General features: G+C 44.9%; 1 protein-coding gene across 2 annotated transcripts in view; it reads right to left on the minus strand.

Annotated features, from left to right (window-relative positions):
• The window catches only part of LOC138488902 (sodium channel protein type 2 subunit alpha-like), a 1,546,115-nt gene that overhangs the window by 137,690 nt on the left and 1,393,608 nt on the right, over positions 1 to 14,817 (minus strand). For both annotated transcript variants that reach the window (XM_069616296.1, XM_069616295.1), the window contains exon 22: positions 14,017 to 14,298. In XM_069616296.1, the coding sequence (XP_069472397.1) occupies positions 14,017 to 14,298 (282 nt within the window). The remainder of the gene's footprint in view (positions 1 to 14,016; positions 14,299 to 14,817) is intronic.

The following is a 14,817-nucleotide window of genomic DNA, read 5'->3' on the forward strand; positions in this document are numbered from 1 at the left end:
TCGAGCGAGAACATAGTCCTTCCCATCATTTAACTGAACAGGGATGAACAACTGCTCTCCAATTTGCTGAATATCAGCCAGGCTTTGAGCTGATTTCACATCTTTCTGGACTATAGGAGTGGGAGTTTCTGATTGTGGATTAGTATAGAATTTCAGAGTGTTTCCTTCCAGCGTGGAATACCACCTTAAACTGGAAGGAAGGTTGATTTTCAGAAATAGAGAGGACCCCCCATCACCAGTCTGTTGTCCTACTGCTATTACTGTCACGTCTGGAATTTGGCTATTTTGGAAGTGAAATTCTACTTGGTCAGGTTTTTGTTCAACCATGTGGCAGGTGCCGTTTAAACTAACATGGTTGACACTCTGTTTTAATTTTATTGGTCGGCTAGTCTGGGTCCAGAGGACCTTGTTTACACAATCTATTAGGGGTGACAACCTTCTCAGGAGGTCATTCCCTAGTAAACAAGGGGTGCCCTCTGGGGTCACAACTATGACCGGGTGTTTCAACTTGTGTCGCCCAATTTTAATGTCCAAGTCTGCCGTCCCCTCAACGGGAATTTCCTTCCCGTCGAAGTTCTGGAGTTTTCCAGGAAGAGAGGTGAGAGGAATACGATAATTCTCTCCCCTTCCTGCATTCAGTTCGTCAAAGGCCCTTCTGGACAGAAGGGTAGCTTGAGATCCAGTGTCCACCAGTGCCAAAATTGTACCCTGCCCCTGTACTTGTACCGGGGCATAATATCTTCCCTCCTTCTCCTCAAGGGGGCACAGATAATGCACATTTTTTGGACAACTGGTTGGCTAACTTTCTGGTTTTGGACATGGCGAGAGAAGAGATTTGGGCAGAATTCTGTGGAGAGCCTTGGGAATCTGAAAGAAAAATTCCCTCTCCCTCTCCCTCAAATTGGAAGATCTGTACCTCCTCCTCAAACTGAGTCTGTTTGGGTCTTTTGTTTCTCCTACCCCCCCTCTGCTCCTTAGGAGGCAGACTATCAGGGGCAGGAGATTTTGTTTCCGGTTCCTGGTTTTCCAGGGGCTGTTTACAAGTGAGGAAGGAAGCTTCCTCCAAGGCTTTACACCCCCCTTCCCCTTGTGCCTCCTCCCTGGGAACCGGTGAGTTATCGGGGTGCTTCCCCCGTCATTGTTCTGGAGTACCAGGTCCAGAGTTTGGGGCATTCTGTGCCGGCATGCCCATCTGAGGGTTCTGCTGCGCCCTCAGTATTTGATCCAGATCCCGTGCCATATTTTGGACCTGGCGCTCTAACTGGGAAACCCGCTCAGGCTGATACGGGGCCCTGTTTTCTCCCCTGGGCTGATCCCGGGAAGGGTAGCTGTCCCTTCTCTGGTAATACCCCGGATTGGGAAGATTTGGGTACCCCTCCACCCTTGGCCTCCCCTCTCCCGGATTAGGTTGTCTGGGCTCAGGGAATTGGGGAAAGAAGGATGGATGGTTTTGGGGCTGAAAGTTGGGTGGATACCTGGGGAAGAAGTTCTGCCCAGGGTTTGGTGAGTTTCTGCCCTCCGGTGGGAAGTTAGGAGGGAAGTTCCCTGGGTTAGGTGCTTGGCTGGATCCCCCCCGTTGGGCTGGAGGAGTCCACACATAACCCAGGATGGGTCGATTTCCCTTGTAACGGGGACTTACATAATCAGGAGAGCGAGGGACCCCATTTGTGGGGCTGCCTCCCTGGCTCCCTGTCTGCGACTGGCCCGAGGACCTTCTGGGCCTAGCATTATTAGGTGCAGGTAGGTTTTTAGGCCCCCCCATCTCCAAATCCAAAACGGGGGTGACCTTTACCTCTGCCACCTTGGCAGCAGCAGGGGTGCTGTTGGCTTTGGGGTTTTTCTGGGCATTACTTTTGCTATCTACCGGTTTCTGCACCTCATAGATCCGGGTAGCCTGTTCAATGACCCAGTCTAAAGATCTTTTCTCGTGAAAATCCCTCACGAGCTGGGTCATTATGTATTTGGGCAAGGCATGAAAAAATGTATTAATGAATTCTCTACTGTCTGTGCGCACCCTTCTGGTGGTCTGCGCAAAAGCACGTTTTAGTTCTTGCACAAATTCTTGTGGGGCCTGATCCTCCCCACATTGCAAATTGTAGGCTGCCTTGCGAGCCTCTTGAGGATTTCTATGAATGGAAAAATGTTTCAAGATGGCCGCCTTATAGGTGGACCATCTTAAATGATTTTGGTCCTCCAGCCCCGCAAAGAAACTGGAGTATTCCGGGGAGAAGGTCCACTTTACATATTGAATACAGCTTTGGCTGTCCTTCAAATGGAAAGTCTCCATCATTTTCTCAAACAACTGTAAGTGCTCCCAAACAGAATACTTAGCGTTCTTATGGTAAGGCGTGATGACGCTCCTGATCGCCTTAATCTGCTTTAAGGGGTCCTTAAGCAAGGCCCTTTTTGCCTTACTGGCCCTTTTGGTTCGGGTAACCCTGGTCCATTCATCCTCTGACTCAGAGGCACTGCTCCCAGAGGTTCCCGTCAGATCTTCCAGGTTTTCCCGGATTCTGCGAGCCTGGGAATGGCTGGCAGAATGTGGGGACCTGGTCTCCTGTTTCCTGTGGTGCTCAGAGGAGTCCTCAGATCCCTCCTTGCTGCCAGGATTTGCTGGGTACCCCCTCCACTGACCTAACTGGGCAGAGGTTTTCAGGATGCCCTTAAGGGGCCTACTCTCCTGGGGTTCCCCATTAAATTGCACTGTGCTGGGGTGCCCATACCCGGATGCCCGCCCCTCCATTCCTGGGTGGTACTGGCCTATGAGCCCCATGCTTCTGGCTGGATAGTAATCTGCCATCCCTGTGGCCCTGTGCTCATGTGCGCCAGGGGACATGGGGGTGGCAGAGTCCAGGGACTGAGAGAAATAAAGGCCTCTGGTACTAGGGCTCCTGGGGTTATGCTCAGGAGTTTCTCTTTCCCAGCGAACCTCATCTCTATCCGCCCCTGCTCCCTGTTGCAATGCAAGAGCCTGCGCCTTCAGTTCCTCAGTTAAGGCCTTACTAGACTCTATCAGTCTCTCCTGCATCGCTACCTGTTGTTGGAGCCTATCATTGTGTTGACAGAGGGCCTCATTTTCCCTCTGTGCTTCCTGGTTGGTCCTGGAGAACTGGGCCAGTCTTTGCTGCAGGAGGTTTACCTCCTGAGTCCCATCCCTACTGGCCTGCTCCTTTCTTGCCAGAGCATCTTCCACCCTTCTGGTGTGCTCTACCAAGTTCTGGTTTTCTTTTTGGAGGTCACCCAGCCCCTGGAGGGCCAGGTGATTTTCTTCCATTTCCTTTTTTAAGTGGCAGACTTCCTGGCCTAAAGTGTCTCTTTCCTGACTGAGAGCCTGCATCTGTGCTGCCAGGTCATCCCTCTGTCGTTGAAAGGCACCAGCTTTTTGGCGCTCCTCATCAAACTCTGCCTGGGTATCCAGGTCTTTCAGAATCAGTTTATTGCTCTCCTCTTTCTCTCTATCTAGCTGGCTTTGCAGGGTGACTACCTGCTCCGCGCATGCCCTGTTGAAATTGATCTGTTGCTCCAACTTTTTCTGGTTCTGCAGTAAGGAGTCCAAACTGTCTTGGTGCTCCTTCTGCAGGGCCAGAAATCTGGTATCCTGGTCTGTCTTTTCCTGTTGTAGGATGCCCATATCCTCTTTTATTTTAATGATATATTGCCTACTATCATTTTCTGACTCCTGGCTCCTCTGCAGCCTCTGCTCAGAAGAGGCCAGATCAGATCGGGCCTTCTGTAATGCCAGCAGTTGCCTACTCGCCAGATCTTGGCCTTCAGCACATTTGTCCTGCATGGCTCCCATATGTAAATATAAATATGCCGCTACCCTGGCAATCTTGTTGTGCTCATCCTTGGCCTTAGAGGACATATATAGTTCACTCAGGGCCACATGTAAGGGACCCTGGTCTCTCCATGTATCTGACCCTGTTTCCGTGATTTGGGGTGTGATGGCCTGCAACCAGACTGTTTGGTCCTGGTGAGTCCACTCACCTCTCACAAATAACTTATGTAAGAAGTGCTCTCTGGCTATTTTCATGTCTACTAAGGTCGTCATTCTAGAGATTGGTCTCTGTCCTGACTTACAGAAGTTTGTATTTTATTTTTGCAAAACAGACCTTTTTCTTAGAGCGTTCCTTTGAGAAGTGCTTTACAGCGTAACACAGCGTGTGCTCCGACCGGATATGTGTATCTGGTCAGCTGGCACGCTGTATTAATCTGCACAAGTGATAGATCTAATCCAAACGTCCGGCACGAGCCCCCAATTTGTAAGAGGATTCAATTCAGCACTACAGCCAAGTCAACGCCTAGTCTAGAATACTGAATGAAAACCCTTATTGATATATCTTTATGTCCAGTTCATGCATTCTGGATGACTACCCCTATATAACACCCCTCTCTTGGAATCCTCCTGACCCCACTGAGCCAAGAAGTAGTTCTGTTTTGCAAGTTAAAAGGTTTAATTGATAATTTAAACAATAGATAGATATATCACACTTTAGAATAAATTAATAATTGAATAGCACACTTAATCTGATATGATAAAGATTAACAACGGAGAATCTGGCACTAGCACACTTCTTTATTATCACTAAGGAGTTGACATGAAATGGATAAGGTAGCACACTGGTAAATAGGGACAGAAGAATAATGTGATAGAGAATGCTTCATAGAGTTCAAATGGATGCAATGTTGAATGAAAGGCAGTACAGAAAATCACTTGATAGGATTTCAGCAAAAGACAATGTAATCACTTTCTTGGACAGTTTACCCCCCCCTTTTATGCAATGCAAGGAAATGGAAGGAAGGCACACAATTCTCAGAAATGCAATTCAAATGTAATTCAGTTCACCCAGCAACTTAGACTACAGAAGTTGAAAACACAGGCAAAATGCTTTTATATGTGCTGGCAATAAAGTGAAAAATATGCTAAAATGCTTTTAATTCCCTCTAGAGGTTCAGGGTGAGTGAAATCAAGTTAATATTAGTCCAGGCTCACTCTAGCAGTGATGCAGGGATAGTTTTTATGAGGCAAACGATTTTTTTCAGAGGAAAGCAAAAGCAGCTATCTTTTTCAAGTGGAGAAATTTTCAAATCGCGGCAAAATGTCAAATCGCGGCTAAATTTGCGAATGCGCCGAGCGCGATTACAGAGGAACTACAAGGACTATCACTATCGTTTTGGGGTCCTATGAAAGCCTAGGATCTCAGCTTCCAGATGAAAGTTACTGCAAGTCTCTAGCACAAACGGTCACGGAGATATGAGCGATTAAATAAAGGTCGTTTTTCAGATTTGAAATTTTAAAGTTCAAAAAGACAAGTGCAGCTTGCAACTAGAAAATGACAGGTGACAGCTTTACAAATGACAGGTGACAGTTAGGAGACAGTTCTACTTAGATTAAAATAGGATTGAATTATATTATTTTAACTAAGAGATTGGTTCTGCACAGTTTTCTAGGTACTCACACTATATTCTTGAATGAAATGGGCCACGCCACGGATCTGGTCAGGTTTTAGACTCGCCTCTGGTCTCTGCACTTCACAGTGATCTGGGTCAGCTCTCTCTGGTTCTGCTAACAGGTCAGCTCTACTCTGCTGGTCTGGTCTGGGTCTCTGGTTCTGCACTTCACAGTGATCTGGGTCTGCTCTCTCTCTGGATTCTGAAGATTGAGGGATTTAAAGTCTGGATCTTTCTGCACAGCTTTCTCTGGAGATTGATGGAGGTAAAGTATGGATTTTCCCGGCAGAGCTTCCAGCTGCAAATGGATTTGAAAGTCCCTATCTGTCCTGTCTCTCTGCTTTTATGTGTTTTTAAAATGGGTGTGTGTGAGCAGCATCACTAGCCAGCCCCTCTCCACTTATCATTGGCCAAGCTTTCATTTCTCCCCTGATTGGGGGAGCTAAATTGTGTCAGAGTGATGTCATTTTACAGCCTGCAGAAAGTCCACTCCTCCTGTTAACTTGCACACAAATCTAGATTTGAACCAAATACATATTTGCAGAGGTACATATTGTTTTAAAATCATATGCACCCATCATGCATTACAGGAGGTATACCCTGTTCAAACTCTGCTCTTCCTGAGAGCTTGCATTCAGAAATGGCACATATTTCACTTTTTAACTGGTTTCGCAATTTCGGACATTAACCCAAATTTACACACATGTGCGCAAGGAGTATGGACATTAGTTGATGAAGTGTCAGATTTTTCACATGCACACATTTTGAGTAATATCCTCTTTTCCGCTAAAACCCCCCTGAACATGCCACCGGTTCTAAAAACCTCTTAAAATGTGGGCAGAAAAATCACAAGAATTATGGTGTCATTTATACAATTTTCACATGTCCGCTCTATGAGTTATTCATCTTTTTAGAGTTATGTTCTGGCCCCAAAGGGGTGTGGTTTTCCTCCAGCACAAGGTTGAATTTCTGGTTTTTCCAGTTCTGCCAAGCCAGCTTGCTCTCACAGGCAGTGCCCCTCCCCTGTGCTTCCAGGAGAAATCTCCATTTACGACTCCCGCCATAAAACATTTGCCTGAGTCAAGACAGGGCTTTGTTCAATTTCCTGCAGAGCCCAGGTAATTCAATCAGGGAAGTGTCATATCCCTTTTGGTGTGAGCAGCAAAAGGGCAGCTAGGCCTGGGAACACAGCTGTGACTCAAGTTTCACTCCTGATGGGGGTAGTTGCCAGGCAAATTGGAATCTCTTTAAGCCAGTTTTTAGCTACATGTCATTTCTGTTCCCCAGTTTCTGCATTCAAATAAAACTAAACATTTTCACATATGCAGCTAGAAGGCTGATTCTAAGTTTAAAAGTATGACATTTAAACAATTGCAACCTATGTGACACTCAAAGTAGGTCACTCATTTCTTTTAAACATTTAGATTTTTTTAGTGTCTTTCAGTCCAAATTTACTTAAACTGCTGAAATCCACAGCTCAGCCAGTCTTGTTATAAACCTTCAAGTCACTTCAGAATATAACTTTACATTGGATCCACCTCTTAAAATGTCTTTCTTTGGCATGTTTTGGGTTCATTTATTCAGTTTTCTACAAAATCTGGTGGTTTTAAAACGCCGGCTTTCTGATAGTGGTGAGTACTGGTACTGCACCCCTTTTTGGGATTTAAGAAAATGAATTCCCAACAGTTATGGGTTTGCTTTTGGCAATCAGCATTGCCACTCCCAATGGTTTCAGACTACTGTGTGGGTAGTCCCATGGTGGTTTTAGGCAGTTTCCTTCTTTGCCCATAACATCGGCAAAAATGAGTGGCAGCCTATTCTTCATGCATTTCCCTGTGCATTTTCTGGGAAGCTCTGGCCATCATGATGTTTTCCATGTCAGTACTGCACAGTTTTGAGGTAGGGCTCGGATGCATGGGTAAATACATCCCACACACAGCTTCCAGAATTCCCACCAAGCGAAGTGGACAATCCTTTTCTTGTAGACCTTTCACTAGCAGGGCCCTATTTACATGGCCAAAGGACTTGCTAATGTCCCAGAACGCCAGAAAAACAGGTCTACCCTGTACCTTTGCCTGGGATGAGAGCAATTCCAAAATAAAACTATTTAGGGAAGTTCCCATGCCCTGCCAGAACCTGGTCTGAAAAGGGTCCAGACACTTAGCCCCTGATTCAAAGAGCATTTTCCAATGGGGCTTTGCCATTATGAAATGGTCCTGTGAATTAGGTCCTTAGACTCATATGCCTAATTTTGGAGCTCTTTCAAAAACTTTTTGCAAAAATGTATTAGATGCATCCAACAATGAAATGGGTCTATAAAACAGGGGTGAGGCCTTATCTCCACCTTTATAAATAAGGATTATAGTGGCAGCAAACCAGGTTTCAGGGAACTCCTTTTTAATCAGAATATTTGCAAATAATGCTGCCAATAGTTTAGACCAAACAAAAATGTTTGTTTTAAGGGTCAAATTTGAGAGGCCATCAGGGCCTGGAGCATTGGATTTCTAGTTCCTTGTGATCAAAATCATAATATCCTCAAGTTACCGCTGAACAGCACCCTTCCGGATAGTCTGCGACCACACCAGGTTCCCATTTGCAACAGCTTTCACGTAAAGGTTGCTGAAGTGTTTAACCCAAGCTGCCTCTAGGATGGCTGGTTTCGCAAATAGTTACCTTTACCTACAGGCTTAAATAATTGCCAGAAGCTACCCAATTTATTCCCTGACACACATGCCAACATTCTTTCTGCGTCATTGATGTACATTACAAATTGCCCACCCTTAACCCAATTCCTGTAGTCTTGTTTTACCCTACAGGCCTTTTCCGGGCTTCCTCTTGGGAATACCTTCTTCACCCTTGTTATCTCCATTCGCATTAGTTTTTTACAAGCCTGGAACGCCCTGTGAAAACCATGAGTGACCCCCACCCCTGCCACCCCTCTTTTCAGTTGTTTTTCTGTGGTAAGGCTGCCCAACACCTCTGCTATTGTGGGTGAGAACCCTTCAGGGACACAGAGGAAGGCCGCCCCTCTGCACCCACGTCATCAAAAGTCCTTGCCAGTTTTGGGGAGAATTTGACCAAATGATTCCGTGGATTTATTTCTACTACCAAATGCGTATTATTCTCCTGCTTTTTGGATAAGAGCATCATTTTTCAGTTCATTAAGGAATGATCACTTAAGTCCAGTCTTTTTGCTACCCGGCTTCCACCTTTCAGAAACAAATCTGAGGAGACATATATATAGTTTATCATTAATTTCCAGAGCCTATTTTGCCACATGAAATTAGGAGGGACATCACCCTGGAAATGCCCATTTAAAATTGAGAGGTCCCATACCTCCAACTCTTGGCGAATTCTCTTGCCCCTGAGTCGTGATTCCTTAGAGGTTCGTCTTCTATTGGGCACCAGATACCAGGGATCATCCAGGCATTCCACATTGAAATCACCCATGACAATCATTGATGCGCCGTCGTCGGGTAATTCACCCAAGAATGTAAAGGATAAGGCTGCAAGAGCCTCTTCCAATTGTTTTTTACCTGAGTTTAAGTAAACATTGACCAGGAGACAATTATTAGGCACACCTACCGCCCCAGTTTGCCATTCCATCAGGGCCTCTAGCATGTCACTCCGCTCCACTTCAATTCTACGGAGGGACATGTCATGGCTCTGTTTGATTGCTGTAAGCAACCACTGTAAGGCCTTCCGCCCACAAAGCCTTAATATATACCATGTTAAAACCTTCAATTATAGGTGATTCAAGGAGTAAAGTTTCTTGTAGACACACTATATCAAAAGAAATGAAGAGATCCTGATTGTCCAATATGTTTTTAAAGCCTCTGGAATTCCAAGAGGCCAATATCCAGTTGGACAATCACGAGTAATGTCTGTCCATAGGGTTTACCTCCCACCTCGTAGTATGTCCTTGAAACCACCCAGCATTTTGTATATTTTGTGGAAACCCTTGCGTGCCCCCCTGTGCACTATACATATCGGAGTGGTGCACATTGGCTGAGCCATGCTCTGACCTGGCTTGTTCTGGGTAAAATGTGGTTAATCTTGAAATTATTGATGTACCTGCATCAGCCACTTCAAACCCCAATGATAAGAAGCACTCATTTTCTGCCAGGATTACATCTTTGATAATATAAGACCTTAGGTGAAGTTTTACTATGTCCAAGCAGTCTTCATGCACAAACGCTATAGTGCTAATATCGCCTGTGGTTACCCGTCTCCATTTTTGAATTTTGTGCATAAGAGATAAGATGTAATGCCTATTCATTGAGCACCTATTAGAGTTCTCTAATAAATGGCTCAGATAGATACAAATCTGCTCCTTTTGGGATATTGCTTTTTGGGGTGGTTTGTGGGGTAATGTCTGCTGAGATTTAAATCTCTCCCCATAACGATCAATAGAGGGGGCAGCTGACTGAACTACTATTATTTGTTGGCACTTTGGCATACTGGAACACTTATCTTCTATTGTTTGAAATGGGGGCACTGGGATTTCACAATGAGCCTCCCTGATATCCCGACCCCTCACCAGATCCTTCACTACAACCGGCTTTGAAAAAATTGCATAAAATGTTTCCTTTACCTCGCCCCCTTCTGGGCACAAAGTGAGATTTTCCATCTCCAGTGACTTTGAGTTAGTAGGTCCCAATGATAATACCAAGCCGGATTCCCTAAAGACACAACACTTCCCTCCCCCTCGACCAGTTGTTTTCTTTACTTTTGACTCTTCCACGTACTCCTCCCTCCCCATGGTTTCTTGAGTTTCCCTATCTATTGGGTACACGGAAAAATTACTTAGGTCAAAAGAGGGGCTAACTTCTAACGACTCATTTGCCTGGTGTTCTACCTCCCTAGGTTGCTTTGCCTCTCTGGATGGTTCTTTGGGGCACTTGGCTTTATTTGACTTAAAAAGTCCCTTTTCTTTTGTTCCAAATCTGCCCTATCTAGTGACATTTGCGTATCCACCTCCGATCTTAGCTTTCTCTGAAATTTTCTAGAGCCCCTGTCATTTTGTTTGGGGAGTAATTTACAGTTTTTTGTTTTTTCTTATGACTTATGAGGGGGAATTTTTTCCTTAATTACAGAGACACTTGGGCCAGTAAGGTCATGGGGTTTCTCCTTTGGACAACTACATATCATAACATCTGCCTACTCTGAAGAGCCCCCAGCCAAGAGACTGGCAGTAATGGTTCCTCAGCTCTAGAGTAGACACCCCACAACTACAACTGTCTGATTCACTGCAGTCACTTCAGCCCCTATTTCCGGTTCCCGACCCACCCTGAAGTTGGCTTCATCAGCCAGTTTTTCCCTTTTATTAAATAGGTCATTCTGGTTAGTAACCGCAATTATGTACCCTTCCAAAAATGGTACCTTACCCACCAGTTCCTTCACAGAATGTCTTAGGTCCCGAATCTCATAATTGAGGGAGTTATACCCTCTGTCCATAGAATCAAGAAATCAGGCCAAGATAGGGAAGGGCAGCTCATCTACCACTGGTCCTGCATCCTCCTCCCTACTTGCCTTAACCCAAGTCGCTATCGTCTGATCTTTGAGGTCACCATCCCGGCGCTCACCATCTTGTCTGGATTCCGCCGCCCAATTATAAACATGTAGCTCTAACGGGTTGGGTGAATGTGGTGTAAGGCATGATTCGACCAATGACGACACTTTACCAATATGCTGCTTAGTTTAATTCAGTCAAATCTAATAAGAAGAGGGAAATTATAATGCTGGAGGAATATGTGGCTTCTACAAATGTAAACTGCAATATAAGTTGTGAACATGTGTCAATTTGCATTCTGACATTGTGCGTTCACTTACAGGAGTTAGGCAAGACAATATGGAGGAGGCAGCCAATGAAATCATCTGCCAGGGGAAGCGATCTTGGCACATCCACCCAGAAGGAGATTGGTACTCCTACTTCTGTTGTCATCTCCTCACGTGTACCAGACTACTCCAGTTCGTGAGTGCCCACAGTGACCACAGCACCAAGACACAATGCCTTTTGTCACATGGGCACTGTTGCACTTCAGCTTCTTGGGTGTGTTGGGGCAATACCAGTGAATGCATTCCATACCTAGTACATTTAACACCTGAACTGTTGAAGCAGTTGAGTCTTTTACCTACAGTGTTGAATAACCTGCCTCATGGACTGTATTACACAACGTATGTTCAGGGTGTAATGAAACAGTCATTTGAACATATAGGCTTTTAGGTGTGCAGCATGCTTATGCTGGTAGGCAGAGGATAGGCCATATGCCTGGGAAACCCTTGCTCAGCTCGGGACAGGTGGTGTTGGTTTGATTCCCGCTGATAGCATTGACTGATTGATCTGTTTTTGGGTCCTGCATAAGTCATGGCACCCAGCCTTTTATTATGATTGTTTTTTTTCAGTTATATATTCACACAGGGCTCCATTACAGTGGACATCAGTAGTCAATATTAACTGGCTGAGGTGTAAGGTACTGTAGAACTTGTTCTAAGGAGTGTGCTAAGAAACACAACATACATTATGTTTTGATGTGGGTGCCAAGAAGTATCCTAATAGTCCCAGCTTGACTATCATTAATCTTATATTATATTCCTGAATCAGAGAGGGGCTGCAGCAGGTTGTTCCTGCTGTGTGCAGGTGGAGGAGGGGCCACAGAGACGTTGACATTGGCACCAGCAGCCAGGAAGCCCTGATAATCACCCACAGCTTCACAGAGCGGAGCGGGGGCAGGAGCTGGCTGTTCGTGCTGTTCAACTCTGCAGCGGCAGTTCCGACCTGCTTTATTCACCCCTCCAGATTGTGTTGTTTGGTTCCTGCTCTGTTCTGATTCGTGAACCTTGTCAATGCTGTAGGACGTGGACCATGGCCTTTTAGTCTTGGAACTGTGGAGCAGTCCATAATCCTTGGCGATGTGACTGTGCTCGTTCCTGTTAACAATAGTGACATAGAATTGTGTGATTATGCTGACAACCTTCTCCAGTTTCTTTTTTGTCTGGCCGTGGGACATAAAATGACCTTTAAAGGGGGGGAGGGGACAGACTTGAGAAATCCTCCCAAGTCATTTGGATGTTCCCCTGCTGCTGAGACTCTCTCCCTGTGACTTTGTGCATTAAGCGAGGAGGGAGGACATGGCCCAGAGACGATCCAGCAGAGACCTCCCAAGTCAGCCCGGTGTGCCTTGTGGTCCTCTGTGTGTGTCCCCACTGAGAGCTAATACTTTAGACCCCGTATTATGGAATTTTTATTTATTTATTTTTTAATCTCATATAGCATGATCATTACATGTTTAGTACATGATACTGTATCTGTCTGATAGCACTTTCATACGTTTTTATTGTATTCTTTTATCAGTTCTGTCATACTGTTTGTTTACGTGGCCTGGGATCTCCACTTGCACTTTGACATTCCGCACATTTGGACATAGTCCGCACCTTAGCACGTAGCAATTTATAAGCAACTTTTTGGGAAAAAAGTGGCCTAGAAGTGTATACGTTTATAAGCCCTTGCACTTTGTCTGACACGTCGCACTTCCAGAAAACGCAATCCTCTGGCATAACAGTGGCAATCAGTTTATGTTTTCTCAATATACTGATTAAAGTGCGTGGAAAAAAGGAAGGCACCAAAATATAGGTTATCCGGAAAAAAAATTGAACCTATCTGCCTGGACAGAGAGAGGGGAGAGGACTCCCAAAATGCTTTGAAGGCAAAAAAACAGGAGTAGTACAGGGAAGAATAGCCTGGAACACTGCCTAAAAAAGGTGGTGCTATTTGCACCATGGCTGCCTCCAAACCCGTTTCCGGGTCCGGGTAGTCGGAATGGAGACTTACCAGGTCATTCTAACCTTGGAGGACCCGGTAAGTCCCCATTCTGAAAACCATTCCCCATTCCCATTCGAGCCCCCATAGGAAGGAGCTAATAACGGCCGGGCAAATAGCGGGCCCGTTATTAGCTCCCTGGTCCCTTAGCGGGTCCCGCGCTAAGGGTGGCTGGTAAAACCAGCTGGCCCCAGTGGGTCCCGCTAAGGGATCTCGGAATGCGGCGGTAGGGGGTTAACGGCACCGGCATACTTACCAGTGCCGTTAACCCCCTACCGCTGTACTCGTAATGAGGCCCAATTGACGGTTGATTTTTGGTGGAAATTCAGCCCCATTTTTAAGGGCTAGCGGCAAGACTGCTAAATACAGATTAAATAATGTGGACGCTAGAGGGCAACCTTATTTGAATCTTTTATCTGCTTTTATTTCGGAGTATAGATCTCCTTGGTTCTTTAGCCGTATATGAATGAAAGTGTTAGTATGAAAGGCCTCAATGATCTCCAGCATCATTTCATGCACTGGACGTAATACTGTATCTTTCAAGATTTTATGCAATATTATTTATGAAAAAAGATTTCTGTATCCGTTTTTTTTCCTGTGCAAAATAAATGTTAACAAACTTGCCAAAACCACAAACCATAAGAAACGTCTTTAGATTTTCTTGCAGTTTACACTTTCCAAACCTCCTTTAGTGCAATCGATACACATTTTAAATATTGTAAACTATGGCACTGATGTTAACTTACCACTTGAAGCAGGGCAAGGTATCCCGCTCCTACATTATCAAAGTTTACTTTCACATTCTTCCATCGCGCCGTCTCGTTCTGGTTTTCTAAGGCAAAACATTCCGTTTCATTGTTGACGTCTGTGATGGGGAACATCTCGCCCGTTGTGGTGTTCACACAGTGATAGTATTTACCAGCAAACAGGTTTACTCCCATGATACTGAATATCAGCCAGAATATCAGGCAGACCAGGAGGACATTCATGATGGAGGGTATGGCTCCTATAAGAGCATTCACAACCACCTAGCAAAACATCAAAAAGAACCAATCAATCAACTTGATTTCAGGCGAGAGCCCATTCAAGCCAAAACAAATACATAAAACAGACACTAAAGGAGAAGTGGCAAGTACAAATAAGCTCCACACAATATAAGTTCTAAAATGGTAATAAAAAAGATTCATAAGAGCTATTAAATATTTCTAAAAACAGTTATCTCTAATTTGGGTTAGTGTGATTGTCACCGTATACTAATCCGTTATGCCTTAGATAAAAAGCAAAATGTCACACCCTTATTTAAGGTCATTTTGCATAGTACACAATCTTCATCTGCCTAGCAGATCTAATATTTACAAAAAATATGATATAACCATCTCCTCCTCAACTGTTTATACTTGTGCAGTTTAAAAGCAAGTGCAAATCGTCCTCAACTTCCAATGGGCAAAACGTGCAGAATTCAACTGGCAGAACATATATGCAGGGCATGGGTGTATGAAAGAAGGAAACATATTGTTCAGTTATGGTTCTGGAGATATATTGGTTTT

Source organism: Ambystoma mexicanum, chromosome 9, assembly GCF_040938575.1.
Source record: "Ambystoma mexicanum isolate Mex_15411 chromosome 9, UKY_AmexF1_1, whole genome shotgun sequence".
Taxonomy (NCBI): domain Eukaryota; kingdom Metazoa; phylum Chordata; class Amphibia; order Caudata; family Ambystomatidae; genus Ambystoma; species Ambystoma mexicanum.